The sequence below is a fragment of the Cariama cristata genome, unplaced genomic scaffold (genome assembly GCF_000690535.1).
Source record: "Cariama cristata isolate BGI_N322 unplaced genomic scaffold, ASM69053v1 scaffold3982, whole genome shotgun sequence".
NCBI classification, from domain to species: Eukaryota; Metazoa; Chordata; class Aves; order Cariamiformes; family Cariamidae; genus Cariama; species Cariama cristata.
The window spans coordinates 103,082-120,038 of NW_009601959.1; the positions used below are offsets into that span (position 1 = coordinate 103,082).

A 16,957-nucleotide genomic window follows, 5' to 3' on the forward strand; every position below is an offset into this window, starting at 1 on the left:
GTTTGTACACATGCTTATCTATGTTATGCTAACAGAGGATCTTGTGTCTGTGACTAAACAGCAAAGTTCCTATAGCTAGTAGAAGAATAACATGTCCAAGGATTGAAATCCAGCAGCCATCCACAGACACTGACAGGTATTACCATTGTATATTAGCTGGAGTTTGAACTTACAATAATTAGAAAATGTATCGCTGTATTTTTCTTGTTCTGTGCTGAGTGTGTCTAGATGAAAAAAATATGCACTAGGAGCTGAATTGTGGTGTACTGTAACCCTACAGCAATTCTATTTTTATTTCTTCAGTTTTTTGTTACAAGAACAACCTAGTACTAAAATTGTGATTGGCATGATCTCATGACTCGCTTTTTTAGTCTTGCACACAGTAAAAGAATCTAACATGGGCTTTCAAATAAACTGTTTTCAGTTATTTGGGGGGAAAATAAGTTTTATTTGTGTTGTAAGCTGTTATGATTGCTTACTGTTGAAAACTGTTCATCTTCCATAAAGCTTTCTCTTTACATAAGTTTAGATCAATTAATGTATTCATTTGTTGAAAATTCTCCTTTTTATTTGTTAAGAAAAGTAACAAATCTGAAAAATTAAAAATTAGAAATGGTTATTTTCTGCATTGGGAAAAGAGTTAGATTTTGAAATTTTGAGAACATGGATATAGAACAATGCAGATACATCAGTAGCTAAACCAAAATGTTGTAGCACCTTTGGTTAGATACTGTGGTTACTAGAATTTGCAGTGGTACCTAAATAGTATGGGTTTCTAATTTTTGATGGGTTTGCAATGTAAAATTAGATTGTGAATACTCACAGAGCTTTCTGCATGGTGGCTGACAGAGAGCTGAGACAGTTTCAGAGTGATAGGTGTGCTTGGTTAAGAAGCAAACACTTCCTGCTGTAGCCTTTCCTCAATGTGGGGGACAGTTATGGGGAATAGGCCACCTACCATGCATGTTTTCCTTAGCAAAGGTAGAAGGATGCTACAATAGGCAATACTAAATGGAGGAGGTCACTATTTGATGTTTTATTAACTGTATTTTTTATAATGAAAAATCTGTTAGCAAAGATAAACAGCTCTAGCATACATTAAAATATTATATGGATGCTGAATACTTTAACTTAGACTATTGTATTTCCCTCTTTAAAAATCAGTAATTTATATGGTATGAATTGTAATGAGAAAAGAGGAAACTTTCATCTAGATAACTTGGGAGCATAAGCCCTCAAGAATGTTATCTGAAAAGTTACGAACTTCTGTTTTTAATTCACTGAGGTGTTTTAAAAACTCCCCTTCCAATGCTTATGGCTGGACTGTGATATTAATGCGTAGTTGTATACTGTAATAGGTGAAGAGCTGCTCTGCCCAAGCAGGTTATTGGAGTGATTTTTTATTTTTTTTTCCTCTGTAAAAGGGACAGTTCGTTTCTGAAGACCTGGATCCTATAGCACATGTGTTTACTGTTAAAAGGACATTGAAATATGTGAGGACAAAGAGCAGACAATAAAACTGTCTGTTGATTGATCTTTGTATGTGTATGATCTAAAACCACACAGTGAAGCTTTCAAGTGGAAGACTGTCAGTATGCTTATGTAGCCCTCCATTTGCTGCTGTGGGTACTGAGACGTTTGCAGCATGTAGCCTGTATCTTGAGGGTAACAGCTCAGCTTCACCTCAGGATTGAACTTAGTCTTCAGATCCCTCCATCTGCAAAACAACAGCGGTGCTGAAGCTTCATCTAAAAGCAAAAGGTTCACTGCCAAAATCCATGTACTCCTTCACTTTTGGGAACTCCTGGTTGTTTTCCACTTGAAGTACATGACAGCTGCACATTGTGGCAAACTGAATATTTATATTGACTATTGAATATGAAATTTCTGAGGCCTTTATCTGTTGGCACAGTGGTTAGCTATAGTGGCTCCATGATGCTCTGCAGAATACAGAACCTACCCACTAAGCCATTAGTATTGATCCTGATGGTAAAAATGACTCCCTGCCTTCAAACACAGGCAATGGGTCAGATCCCTAACATCCTAAAAAATCCTTTTTATGCTACAGCTAAAGAGAATAAGGCCTTAGGAGTAACAAGTGAAAGAGGCTTAACTTCTCATAAAGTGTTTATGAAAATCATGTGGTTGCTACTCACCTGTTCCTCTGTATGTTCTACTGACTATTGGAAGGAGAGAGAAATAGAAACCAGAATGATACCCCTCACCTCATTGCCCAGTCCCTGTTGCTGTGTGCTCCAGCAGTCCCCCGCTCACTGGCAGAAGGGCTGTTCTAGCTCTCTCTGTGTGACAGACTCAAAGAAGAAAGTCTCTGTGGGCTCGCTAATTTTCTTAAACATGTGGGTAAACAAGGTACGGGTGGGTTCTCTGCATCTTGGTCATATTCTCTTTTGTAATTTTGTTGAATTTAGGAATATTTTTTTCTTGAAATTTACTCCCATAATCTAAGAATTTGTTCCCATGGTCATTTTTTAACCACCATGCAGATGGCCGATACCTTTCTCACCTTTCATAACACTGAAACCTCTCTTAAACAGTTACCTAAACTAAGCAACATTCATATCAAAGCTAAGGTTGTCTTTCTTTGTCTATCCACAATGTAAAAGAAGCGAGACAGTGGATGTTTTTGCTGATGAAGCTTCCCATTCAGAAACAGAACTGATAGAAGAAGAAGTGAGGTAATTTTGTTGTGGTTTTGTGCCAGGCTCATTGTACTTTTCCTCCAAGCTTTAGTGCCTCAGCTTATAATTACAATTATGTGTCTCACTATGGTGTGTTTGCTTGTTAGGAGCTTATAGATGTAGATTCACGGTGAATGGTATTATTCTGAACCTGTCTGTGGCAATTCCTTCGTATGCTCTAGGAGTCCAATTATTACCTCATGAAAGGCCTGAAGAGACATTCGTTTTAATGAATCTTTTATCAATCCATTCAGCAAAGTTAGCCACCCTAGAGACAACTGTACTCTGTCTCGATATGGTTTTTAGAAATAAAATGCTGTTAATAATATAAGACTCTTCATAATGAGGCTGTGGTATGTCTCTCTCTTTTTTGATACTAATTAAAATTCGACTTCTTGTTACACTTAATCACCATCTAGTCACTCTTTGTATTAACTGGCTTCATTGTAAAATGCATGACTTCGCTCAAGGAAAAGTCCTGAAGGGTACATGTTCCCCATTTGTATTCTACAGCTATTCAGTTACTCAAGGAGAGCTGGGAGAAGTGTGAATTTAATAAGTAGCTCCACCAGGGTATGGATTTTACTTTTAAAATTACCTTGATTTTATGTATTTTAGGATATTGCTAGCAAACATTACTCCTTGCAAACAGACTGATTACATTGTGAAAAAAGGTGGGGCTTTATTAATTTCTGAAAGTAATGGCATAATTAATTGCCTAAGATAGCAGAAGACCAGACTGCCTGATGAAGAAATTCTTTTAGTCAGTCTGATTTCTCCCCATTGCATCTCTAATGGTAGCTTTTCCCGTTGCTGTTTTGGCACAGTTCTTTAGGCTGTGGGTTAGAAGATTTCTTTTTATTGCAAACCAAACTTTATGTAGTTGGTGAAACCTCCACAAGTACTAATGATACTGTAGATTTTCATCTGACTACAGTCTGAGCACCACATATGAATCCATCACTATAGCCTAGCCTATATTTTGACAGACATCCTGAGTCTAATAATCGTGAACAGTGGTACATGGTAATTATAACATCTGGAATGTGGACTTTCCTACAAACAAGAGTACTACCTCTAAATGCAGTCTGTAAAAATCTAGTCATGTGATTAAAAATGCTCAATTAAATTGCACAATTAAATGAGTCATTAGCTTTAGTGAGAATTAATATTATGTCAGCTATTCTTTTCCTCCAAGGTTTTGATGTATTAATTAATAAAAACAACAATATTTTTACCCAGAAATTGTCAGGAAACAGACTATTGCATGGATAGTCATTACTGAGACATTGGAAACATTTCAGCCCATTTATCAAGAGTATGGAACAAGCCAAATCATATATGTATAAAAAAACTGTATGTTATCAAGAAGCGAACTCAGAAAAACTTACCGTCCCCCAAAAATGTACATATCAAAATTATTTGCTCCAAACCAATGTCATGCAGCATATTTTACAATTAATAGAAAAGTCAAAGGTCAACTGAGCTGCTTTTTGACTAACATTACAGGAATTGTGAAGCAGCAGATAGACAGCCATATCAAAGATCCAGATCAACAGAGCAACGTCCTATGCTAGAGCGGACCAACTCCCGCTCCCGATCCACAGAGCGTCCTGACTCAAACCTCATCAGGTCGATGCCTTCATTAATGACTGGAAGATCTGCCCCTCCTTCACCTGCCTTACCGAGGTGAAACAGACAAATCAATCAGACTAATCCCCTTCTGCCCCACCAGCTCACCATTTTATTTTCCCAGTAGCTAATTGGTATCGCCTCATCTTTAGCTGATCACTAGTACCAATAGATACTAACCCTTTCAGTGCCAACACACTATTTATATTCTACTCTGGATATAATGGTGTGGCTGCCATTGCAAATTGTTTGCTAACGGTATTTAACTACATTTGTTTGTGATTTCTCATTTGTCAGGAATCCTGGATCGTTTCCCACATAAAGCACCTCATAACTATCATATTCTCTTACAGAATGAGAAATTGTTTGTGTTCATCAGACATCACTTATGGAACAACCATCATAACATCAAATGAAACTATTTTTTTAATACAAAAAAAAGTTTCTTTAAATGGACTGTACTAACTTTGTCTATTAATTACCATTTTAACGACCATTTTCTCTGACTACATTTTACTGTGCCATAGTCTGTATTGTTCCTGTTTGAGTGTTATACCTTCCTGATTGATATTTTGAGGATTTCTATACATTACTCTTAGCTTAAATAAGCATAATACAATAAAAAGATGAGTACATTTTGGTCTAGTTGATGTTCATTAAAGCCTCTCCTTATTTTAGAACTGCAGAATACATTCTTTTGTTTTCTGAGAGTTAGTGACATCAAATCCCCAGTGAGTTAGAGTCAAATACCAGTGTCTTTTCTCAGTTTATTACTTTGTTTAGACAAATCCCTGTAATCTCATTGCCACTCAATGGTAATTTAACCAAATACAAACTGAGTAAAGATTGTTGAATTTCACTTGTGCATAATTTTATGTGTATGTGGGTATTATATCCACATGCACATGGATATACACACAATACATTTTCTGGCTTGACTGTACAAACAATCATGTTATGGATGTTCAGCCTTAGTTTGGCTTTCTTTTCTTTTTCACAGAGAGATTTCTCTTTTTAGTTAGGTCTTTTTCTGAAAAAAAGATAATAGTTTCACTATGGGACTGCAAGGATCCCAAGTGATCTAAAGCCTACTTAGTCATGTTATCAGCTCTAGATGGTATTTAAGGATGAATTTGTCGTTTAATGGCTACTTTTTTTTTTTTTTGATATGTGTCTCATAGGTCACATCCTCGAACTGGGTCTGTTCAGACAAGTCCATCAAGTACTCCAGTAGTAGGGCGAAGGGGCAGGCAGTTACCACAGCTCCCACCAAAGGGGACACTGGAGAGAAGTAAGTGTATGTTTTTCTCCTTAATGATGTTGCAAAATTGCTCATGAAGGTCGATTTTTTTTTTTTGATTTTTTTTTTTTGGCATTACAGTTGAAATCTCATGAGTTTTTGTGTACAGAATCAGGATTTGATATTAGTATTGTATTTTGTACTGTATTTTCTTCTATTATGTTTTAGTGTCTACAATACTGTTGACTGAAATGAATCATCAGCAGTGCAGTAATCAACAACAAGGCAATACACATGAACCGAGATGGACTAACTATTAGCATGATCCTGTTCCTTTTGAACTCAATAGGTGTTTTGTCATTGACTTCAATAGGCACAGGAAATTATCTTTTGTATGTCGTTTAGTGATAAAACTCTGGCTCTTTTGGGAGTTAGGAGCATAGCTGATCACTTGTGGGTTCACATGGAGTGTGTTACAGATTGCTAATATAAAATCTCTGCATCTTGAAACAGGAAAATGAAGAAGAGAGGTAATAATCTCTAAAATAGGAAAGGTCAGCAAGATATTTTATGATTCATCTTTTACTGGTGCTATAATTGTGCTTAACTTTAATGTCCTATAAAAGCACTGGTCAATGGAAACATTTTGCAAAATGTTTAGAAACAGAGGTATATAAACACATTTTTGATGACAAATACATTTTCACCCTTCCACTTCTGATAACTAGATGTGCTGTGCAAAATCAGTCTAAATGGCCATATACACTTCTTTCTTTAAATCCTTCTTGACATGTATATTATATCGTTTATAAAACTTCTGTTGTTTTTAACCCCTGTGCTTTGGTTCCCTTTTTTTTTGTTTGTTTGTTTTCTTTTTGTTACTTTCCCTAGACAATGGAGACAAGGAGATAGAATCTTATGAAGGTCTGTACATAAAGGAGGGTTTGTTTTTCACCTGAAAGCCTTTTTGAGAGGCTATATAGGGAAAAATAAACCCAACTGCAATTGATGTTACTTGATTGCGCAGACATAGTCAGAATTATTAACATAATTATTTAGTCTTTTTCAAGTTCAGACCTGTGGCTCATAAATCGTACAGGGTTCTACATGAAAAAAAGACAGTATAAATTATATATCTAAATATGATCATCATTAGAAAAGTACCTAGACATGTACCCATTTTAAATACCAAGGATTTACACTGCGTCAAATAAGACTATTTCAGTAAACCTATGTATGTATGTACCTTTTCAGGATTAGCACTTCAGGCACATGTTTAAATTTAAGCATTTGAGGCTATTTGACATGTTTAATGTTAGCCATGCATTTAATCAGAACAATGTTGTTGTTGCAAATATGTTATAATGATATACAGTTGCTGAATTACTAGGTAATTTTCAAATAATATAAGAGGAAAAATTTAATCAAGGTAGTCTTTTAAAAAGTTATACTTTTGCTTAAAATTAAATTCCCTTGTATTTCATACCATTAAAACAATTTAATTTGCTTAATAGCAAGCCACAAGATATCAATTGCAGTCCTTGGTTATATCACTGAGGGTCTATATGTAGTATTACTGTATCTGTCTCATCAGACTTTTTAATTTAGTATTTACAATGTTTACAGTGTTTATTTCCATTTTGGAAGCAAAACTTCATGAAAAGAAAACTCTGTGTTCTCAGATCATCACCCTAGTATATTCATTTCTTTGTCATCTTATGTGTTGTGAAATGCTTATATGAAATATAGTCTAGATATGCCAGGAAATAATCACATCTAATAACATGATGTTTGCTGTCATTGCTGTATATGCTTTCATATTTTACCACTCTTCCCTGCTCTTTGCTTAGTATATCTATTTAGACTGTGAGCTTTGTAGGGCAGCAATTGTGAAATACTGCATATTTTTACTGCATTTGATTAGAGAAGGTAGCAGTATTATTTACATCATAGGTTCTATAGAGAGAAATACAATAAATTCAATAAAATAATTATTTTTTATAGGAGTGCTAGAATTGTTTGCTCTGGTAAGTACTGCTGGGACTTGAGGAACTCTATTTGTTTTTACTTGAAGACTGAGTAGTATTTTCCTGTACCTCTGTCTAAATTGGTGTTTTGGAAAATCTGGGTTATGGAAAATTACCAGAACTGCAGAGACTGGAGTTTTATTAAGCAATCAAAGCATCATCAGTTACTCAAGATACAGTAACTAGGCACATTTCATGTTGAATTTTACACATATAAAGGTGGTAAATACTGTAGTTAAAAACAATTCATAGATACAGCTTGCACACAGTATTTACGTAATTTTCTGTCATGTATTAAAGTAAACCTATACTGTTATTAGAATATGAGCTTTTGAGGTTTTTTCTGTCCTTCTTTAGGATTTTCTATTCCTTTTCTTTAAGGGGAATAATAATTTTCTTTAAAACGAATAATATTCTACAAGAACAGCAGATTACCTAACTTCTGTCACTGACAGAACGTAATTATGATTAATAGCAATTTTTTACTGTGGAGAACTGAATTTTACAAAAAGTTATTTTAAGCAAATGAGTACCCAGTGATAACTGAAATTCAGTGGAATCAAAAACACTGACTATAGTAGAAGGGGTTTATGATGTTATTTAACAAATAAAGCAGCAAGTAAACCTGAAAACTTTATAGGCATTTGGGTAGATTTTTGTGTGTTACTATATGCCCTGGTGACAAAGAAAACAGTTGTCTGTTGTTGGGAAGGCTGTATGACCACACTGGGAAATGTCATTGTCACAGAGTAGTCCTTTCTGTTCTTACAGAAGAATATACTTGACTCAAATAAGAGAGAGGATTTTAGATTGCATGGAAACATGCTGTGAAGATTAAGCTTTCTTTATTTTGAAATCAAGGATTTGATTGTTGACCAGATTAAGTTAAAAACATACTGAAGCAAAGAGTTAGTAAAAGATACATTATAGACAAAAAGAAATGGAAAGGCATCTCAGTTTTGTAAAGGAGAAAAAAGAAAAACTTCTATGTTTGTAACTCCTAAGTAGTCTCATTTAGTCTGTATACATTTGAATAATCTGTGTTTGTTACAGTGTTGAAACTGCATACCATTTCTTAAAATGTAGTAGAAATGCAGGGACTCAAGTAGAAATAAGGAAGTGATTTGCAGTTGGGGAGATTTTTTGTTACAGTGCAACACTCAGTATAATGTGGAATATGGTGTGCTTGTGGCTATGTGACTAGAACTGGAAGGGAAGGAATCTACAGGAAAAAAACCTCTGGGTAACTGCTTGCCAGATTAGGATCAGAATTAAAAGACATTGATTTGGGCTAGATTTAGTTCACTGAACTGTGTTATGTGTTTGAAGGTTTTTGCTCCAGGACGTCTAGGTTTCCCCAGAAACAAAAAAAAAACCCAACAAAAAAAAGCTGTGAGTAGCTATGAAGTACCGTTCCTAACAGTATTGTATTGACCTATATATCTTTTCCTCAGTGTCCCACATGCTCAGTAGGAGAACATACAAATATCATTAGCTACGATGCATTACAATCTTTTATGGTCATGGCATTTTGGCTAATTCCGTAGTTTCCCACAGCTGTGTTGCTGCCAGTATCAGATTTACCAGTTTGGAAGAAAAACTAGGTATCTCTGAAATGCATGTCATTACCTTATCTAGCCAGAATATACCATAAGCATCTAGGCATTTTGGAGTTTGCTTTAGTCTTTGTTACTTTAGTATATTTTCATGTTGGATGGAAAATAGTTCTAAAAAGAAGTCTAGGACCACTTCAGGTTTTACTGGATTTTCAGTACTGAAATGCCAAAAGACTTTTTTCTTTTGGCTGAACTTCTGCTTGTATATTTTTTAATTATGCTAGAGATAGAGATACCTTGTTTCTGATGAACATTTGTAGGAAAACAATAGTATTAAATTGAACTTGTTTTTAGCAGTGAAATGGTTATATATTCTCAAATGTTCTGTATTATTAGCGCTATAGACATTAAGTGAATACTAGAATATTGATAGTTCTTAAGGATTAACAAGATTTTTTTACATTTATCTGTGGGTATAATTTATTTCTTTGTTCTTACTTGCCTTGGTACAGGGATGAACTCAATGGCCTCTTGCTGCTAATTAAAATGGAACACCATAAAGTGCTCTTGAAAGTATTGGGTATTAGCCCTTTCAATTTGTTGTTAATTACTAATCAGAGACAGACTATTTTTTTTCCTAATATAGATTTTTCCTTTTCCTCTTAAAAATAAACATAGCCCTTTCTTTCTTCATCCCTGCAAAGAAAACCCCAACCACCCACCCAACCATAAAAACTAGAAAATTATGTCAGTCCAAACAAATGCAATAAAACCTTTAAGTATAAAAATGAAGTGCTCAGAAACTTAGCAAATAGTAGATCTCAGTGAGGATTTGCCCTTCTATTTATGCTCTGTGGTACAGACTTTAATTACATGATCTCATAATAATCTTGTGTCTTGGGAAAGTTATTTCAGAGGCTGTTAAAGCTGACATTAATGCTGATTAACTCTCCACTCTTAACTTCAGGTATGGGTGATCTTATTCCAGAATAAAATTATCTACAAATGGAATTAACAGGGGTAGTTGATTAGGTTTAATAAGGGATAGCTATCAGCCATAACTCCAGTTTTTATATGTCTCAGATACAATTTCAAAGCTTTAAAAAGAAAATATCTATACTGTCAATTGTATTGTGTTGCAATTCATGCAGTATGGAGTGCAAGTTACTGAGACATTCTGATGGTGAGGAAAACATAGATGCTATTAACAGACAGAAAAAAAAAAAAAGACGTTTTAAGGGTTTTTGTCTCATTCAGAACATAATTTCTCTGTTAAATGAGACATAATTTTGCAAAATAAGAAGGAATTTTATTGTGTGTTTTCCAGTGCCTTATCATAGTTTGATGGAAGACAGAGAAAGTCTATTATAATGCAATTGCAGAGAACCTGTATTCACACTGGTCATAAATTTATCATACTCTATCAGCTGTAATTTCACAAGTTTTTAAAAATATGTGGATACAGAAAGATTGTTTTGTAAAACGTGATTGATCACATGTAGATAATATAGGATAGGAAGTCAGGCTACCTTCAGCTTGGCTAGGAACTTGATGTCTTAGTCAAACACAGCAGTCTAAGAAATGAAGGTACATATCTTTGCACCCACCCTCTTTTTGTGTGGTTATTTCTGTTGTGCTTACTGTATTATGTTAGACACCTTTGTGCTTGCACTCAGTAACTTGCATTATGTACATTTGACAGGAGAGTAAAGAGAATAGCTTAGTTAACATCAGTGACAAGGCTGCCTTAGGATAATGCAGCAACCCACCTTGGGTTTTTGATTTCAACTAGGAATTTGCAAAAAAAATCTCTGGATTTTACTTGTGGATGCTTAGTTCATGCTCCTGAGAGGTGGCAGAGTCCTCAGCCCCTGAAGAATATTGGACTGTTTTATTTACATTAGTTCAATTTCCATAGAAAAACTTGAAAAAAACGTTATCTATAACACAGGGCTTAGGGTGCTTACTTGAAATGTCCTGACCTTTCAAGGGAAGTAATGGCTCGCAATTTCCTCTTGGATTGGCAAAAGGAGGAATAAACACTTCTTTATGCCGGTTGAAGGTCTCACCATCTAGGTCTCAGACTAAAAGGGGGTAAAGAAAAATCAGTAAAGACTCATACAGCTGTGCTCATAACAGCTGTTGTTTATTTATGGTTCAGGGTACCAACATCCCAAAAACTTTTTAGTTGACTTCTACTGAAATCAATTTTATTTTTTTTAAGTCTTTGGCACATTTTCTATACATTCTTTTCTATGACAGAAGTTTGACTGTATATATGGTGTCCATGCTGAATATTTTAATTGGAATTTTCAATGTCATGATTTTAATTGGAACTTAAATGTCATGATTTTATCACAGAATTATAGAGCAGAAATCTATGTAGAAATTAGTTTCCATTGCATTGGCTTTGATTACAGCCTAAATCTCTCTCCCTGTTAACAATAACCTGTTAGAACAAGTAGTTTTTAAATTATTATTACATGCTAACTAAACATGAAGTCAAATAATTCAATGAGATATATAATTGCACATAAACCTATACGAGTAATGAGAGAACTCGAAAAAATTCTGGAAACAGAGAACACAAAAAATCAATAAGTAATCAAAATCTGAACCTTGAAAAACTACAGTATATTGCATCACATCAAAACAGTGTTTAATGAATAACTGACATTTAAATTACAGCAGGCATATGGTACATCAGTTATGCATCTCAACACTCTTCTATATCATTACTGTTGTTACCCTGGTGTTAGATGAGCTTTGTCACAAAAGAAAGTTCAGGTTGTTTATTAATGATATAAAAGAAATACATTTTTATTGCTTATCATTAACCATATTGTCACCATTATTTCCAACTATTTCAGTGTTCTCTGATATTTAGATATGCTCTAGGCAACTGTAGTTGCTGATGGAAAAGTGTCCTTCTTTCTGAATTCTAACTACTCTGAAATCCAGGTAAAAAGCAAATTATCTGGCAAATTGAGGATTTTTTTTCCAAGCTGGAAAAACATTTGCTTTGTTTCTTCTGCACTTACTAAGGTACTCAGTATGCCCGCTTGCTTACAATTTATACACGATTTTAAATACGATCTTTGAGAATACAGGCTTAGACTTTTATTTCTAGAAAAACTAAAGTAAAACCAAGCAGAAGATGCTTTTAAACCAATTATCTACCAACATAGGTCTGCTTTCTTTGCTTTGGTACTTATTGTCTGCTTTCCAGTGCTTCAATAATTTAATAAGAAATTGGCAACAAGGGATATTAAGGGCTGCATATGACCATCATTACTTGCAGAAGGTTCTCATTGGAGCAAACCAGAGATATTAATGAAAAATAGTACAAGGATTTATTTAATCTTCGATTTACTCAAAAAATAATTTATGCCACAGACTGAGGGTTTGTATGTTATTGTGAATGTCTTGTGTTTGATGTTTATCTTTTGTTTGAACAGCTTGTAACACAGCATGCATGTTTTTGTCTTGCTTTTTTCCCCCTGCCATACCTTGCTTATACAAATGCAGCAGGAGATGAAGAAAACAAGCGTACTGGAGTTCAGGAATCAGAGGTTGAGGCAGGTCTGTCTGACCACAAGTGCCTATCTCCTTTAGAAACATTTTCCCCTGAGCACGTAGGGAAGCTTTACCAGCCAGCTTGTAAATACATTAAAAGTCAAAATCCAGACAATAATTGTATCAATTTATGTAAGAGCAAGACAAACAAATTTAGTGTAGCATAGTTTATTTACCAGCTTGTGAATGCTTAAAATAGTTCAACCTGCAAAAAATCACGTAACTTTTAAAATTTTTTTATCCCTCTTTACAAAAGTACTATGAACAAATTACAGCCTTAGCAGATCTGGGCTGACACCCCTTAGAGGTAGTACCCTCTACTTTGCATTGATACTTTTTACAAGCAGGGGAGTAATCATTATTGTATCATGACACTTTTTTTCCCCTAGTGTGTGTAGGCAGACTGATGATGCTGAACAAAACCAGTAGGAAACTGCATTACATGGGAATACTTTGAATATTTCGTATAATGTCCTTCATCCTGCTTGGAAGACGGTTCTGTTGGTAGAAAAAGGAAGTTATTGTGATGAGAACTGATAGATGATGATCAAATCAAACAGATGCAAATATTTTTTCAACTCGAATTCCATGTGATTAAAGTATACAACTTTACTTTCTAATTTCAGAAAACACACACCATACAGGTATAAAGACATACAGAGATCTAAAGATTTTTTCAACGATCATTTTTCTGCTTTTGTTTTTTTTTTTCCCCTCAAAGAAAGAATCATAAAAACATAAATGTGCATTTACATGCACTGTTACATTCTGTTAACCCTGTTAATAATTGTCTGTGACAATACATTAACTGTGGAGGATGTGGAAGAGCAGCACAGATAAGCTTTTCTGATTATAAATATCTGGGGCTTGACCAATGCTAAACTTAGCTGCCTAAAAGTAGGCAGTGCAGTACATACCTCAGTGCCCATGGAATGAAGCCCAGAGAAGAATAATGCACTGAGGATGTTACTGCAGTTATGTGGACAGAATTAAGTGCTCCAGAAGGGTGGCCCAAAAAAATGACAAGATGACCAAGAAACACATTTAGTACTAGCTGTTAGGAAAAATTACTAGCTAAACATAAGCATGTCTAAAATGTCGTCCCTGCTTAAAAGTGTAAGTGCCTGAATCATAGTTTATTTGGAATCTTGTGCCCTGAGCCCTACTCCCATTGTTGTTATTTAAGAGAATAAAATATGGATCACTATTTTCTTCTTAAAATAAAGTCAGGATAATTACTGTGATAGCACTCATTGCTTGTTCAGAAATCTAGATGCTAGAGTAATTTCAAGATTAGGGAGCTGGAAAGCAAGATTTATTTTTTAATTATAGTTTTCACTTAAGCATCCAGAGTGTCCTTTAAGATCTTTGCCTTCCCATTTTTCAATATAGTTCAGTTTACATTTTTCTTGCTTTTGTTACGATTCTATCTCTAAGTGTGTGTTGCTCACTGGTGTGTGTACTGTGTACTGTTCCCTTTGTGTGTCTTGTGATAACTTAAGCATAGTGCATGGAATTGTGCTAACATAGTTTGCAAAGTGTTTGTGTGTGCTATAGTTAAGTTGTTCATCATAGTAGCTGTTCCAATTGTTAATCATCATTGTCTGTTTTTAATGTTATAAAGATTATGAGGAAAAACATCAAAACCCACCTGTTAATGGGCGAAAAGGCAAGTTGCTGATGATATTAATAGTGAATTGTGGGTGTTTGAGAAATTTTGCTTATCCTTTGCTGCATGTGTGTGTGTTGCTTAGTTCTACTAGTTCAAAATTAGTAAGTTCATGTATGTTCAATTTTAATGTGGTGTTTTACTTCTTGCACTTAAAATAATTATTTTCAGCTGTGGTTTTAAAGTCTTTTGTGGAATCAAAAGCTCCAGGGTTTTTTTTGTTTACAGCTAATTGTGTTGCTGAAGATGTAGTTTACACCACCTAGATATGTTGCCTATTTAGAACTAGTGGGATAGTTTCTGTACTTTCACTCATTTAGGAATTCCCAGTCTGCCTTGCCCTAATAGATCAAGTACAGTTTGCAGACATCTACAAAATTGTCTGCATTGTCTTCTACTTTTTACCAGGTCTATATACTTTACATTACTTGGGTATATATTTTACAAGTCTGGCACGTTTTTGCTGGTCATAGGAGAGCGGGACCATTTTAATTAGCATGTACTGGTAGAGAAAGGCTTATGTCATTAGCAATCATCTCTATTGTCTAGTTCTTATTATGTTCACTATTTTCTTTTATTTCAAATGCCGTAAAAATAAGCTTAATTCAAAGCACTGAAATGTTAACATGGAGATTTAGATTTATTATCTAAAAATAGAACAGGAAAATGCAATGAACAACCAGAGCTTACTTTGAAGTTTTAGTTGAGTTCATGCTTCTAAATTGCTTTGATAATTTTGAGGAAATCTGTCATAATGTTTCCATGTACTTTTAAAGCCATATTCCATTTAGACTTTGTCTCATCAATATCTTCTGCCAGTGAAGGAAATATCATCTAGACAGTGCTTTGGCTTTATTAAAATTTGGGTATTCACTCTTACACTTCTCTCGCTACCAGGAGCCCATGTGAGGAACAGACCCAATTACACTGTTATGGGCTATTCCTAGCTTTCTCTTCCCTAGAGTAACTTAGCAGAGGGAAGACGGGTATCAGGAGAGCAGGGATTCAGTTTTGCCTGTGTTAGTTCATTGTGTCGCAGGGAAAACCATGCTGATTTTAGTATGTCACCTATTATCCAGTGCAGACAGACTGACTGAGGTGCCTTTGCGGAGGAGGTGCTGTGTCGGCAGCCCAGCAGAGCGATGCACGGGCTCACCTCCCTTAGGCTAGTGGCTCTGCCAACACAGTCCTGAGCGAATGCAAATGCTGGAAGTCTGCTGCTGTAACTGCAATGCATGCTAATTATCAGATAGTTCAGTGTCTCATACTTTTAAGATCCAAATTCCAATCCTGGTAAAGTTGGAGGTTTTTGCCACAGACTTGACGGTTGACAAATAATCAGTGATTAAGTCAGGCTAGAGCTGGTTTTGTTCTCAGTTTATCTTTCACTCCTTCAACAGAAGCAATATTTTATATATTTAATCATAGAGCCTGAAAGATGTACTTTGCACAATAAACTAAATACTACTAACCTGTATTTAAGATAGTTTGTTTTCATATATTTATTAATTTCTCTAGGGCGTCCATTTTATGTTTTAGAAGTTTCTTCTGCAGAGCTCTTTTACTCCAAAAGAATGGTCTATGCCTAATATTCAGTTTCAAATATTTATTATCAAAACCACTATCCCTTTCAATTTTTCCTCGGGTGCTTTGCATTTCTTTTTCATGTATTTTGTATGACAGCTTTTGATCATTTGAGTTTCTGAGAAAAGGTTCCAGGTAATTCTGTCACTTACTGTCTTAATTTAGGGTGCATAAAAGATGATATTATTACTAAAGCAAAATTTTAAGTCTTTCAGGTTATCAGTTCCCTCACTCGTTAGAATATTTTACATAATTACACAGCAGCTTTGTCTGTATTATGAAAATCAGGAATACTTTCCAGTTCTTATCTCCCAGGTTGAGAACTACCTGGAGCCTGTTTGTATCTGGAGTCTATACAAAGCCAAGACTCAAATCACCGAGTCCACACTCTTCTATGCGCTCTGGTTTCTGCATGCATGGGAGCCCCACCACTCTGTGAGCAGTCTGGGTGCCTGGAGGACTAGAACTGAAAGTACGCTGTATTCCAGACTTGCTGCACAGTTTAGACACAACCTAAAGAATTTAGGTGACTGAAATGCAGGCTAGGTAGCATAAAGGGACCGCAGTCAAAGAAGCAATGACAGATGAACCTGCTTAACTGACTTGCAGAAATAGTGTATATGTATGCTTTTTTGAAAAACAAGCACGTGGCTGTCATGCCAGAGGGAACGCTCATCCTGCTGGCTGACCTGAGTATCTTCTTCCATCTAAGACTGTTTGGGATTCCTGGAAATGGGGCCTACACTTTGCCTGAGCTACTAACCATGACTGCCGTGAGTCTCTTGTGTGCTCTCTATTCCCCTGGCCCACTGACTCTAGACTTTGCTAAGAGACCATGACAGCTTCTGAATTTTGCATGGAGAATGATACTGAATATGTGTTTTATGTGTGCTGTGAGAATACTTAACATATTCATATGTGTTATGAGTACCTAGAGTAATACTACATTTTAATTAAGTTCTAGTTCAAGCAAA

General features: G+C 35.2%; 1 protein-coding gene across 1 annotated transcript in view; it reads left to right on the top strand.

The window, feature by feature from the left end:
- LOC104169657 (regulating synaptic membrane exocytosis protein 2) overlaps positions 1–16,957 on the top strand; it is a gene marked incomplete at its 3' end in the record, with an annotated part of 130,956 nt that overhangs the window by 81,960 nt on the left and 32,039 nt on the right. The window contains exons 15-16 of the mRNA XM_009710635.1: positions 4,209–4,388; positions 5,513–5,622. Of these exons, the coding sequence (XP_009708937.1) occupies positions 4,209–4,388; positions 5,513–5,622 (290 nt within the window). The remainder of the gene's footprint in view (positions 1–4,208; positions 4,389–5,512; positions 5,623–16,957) is intronic.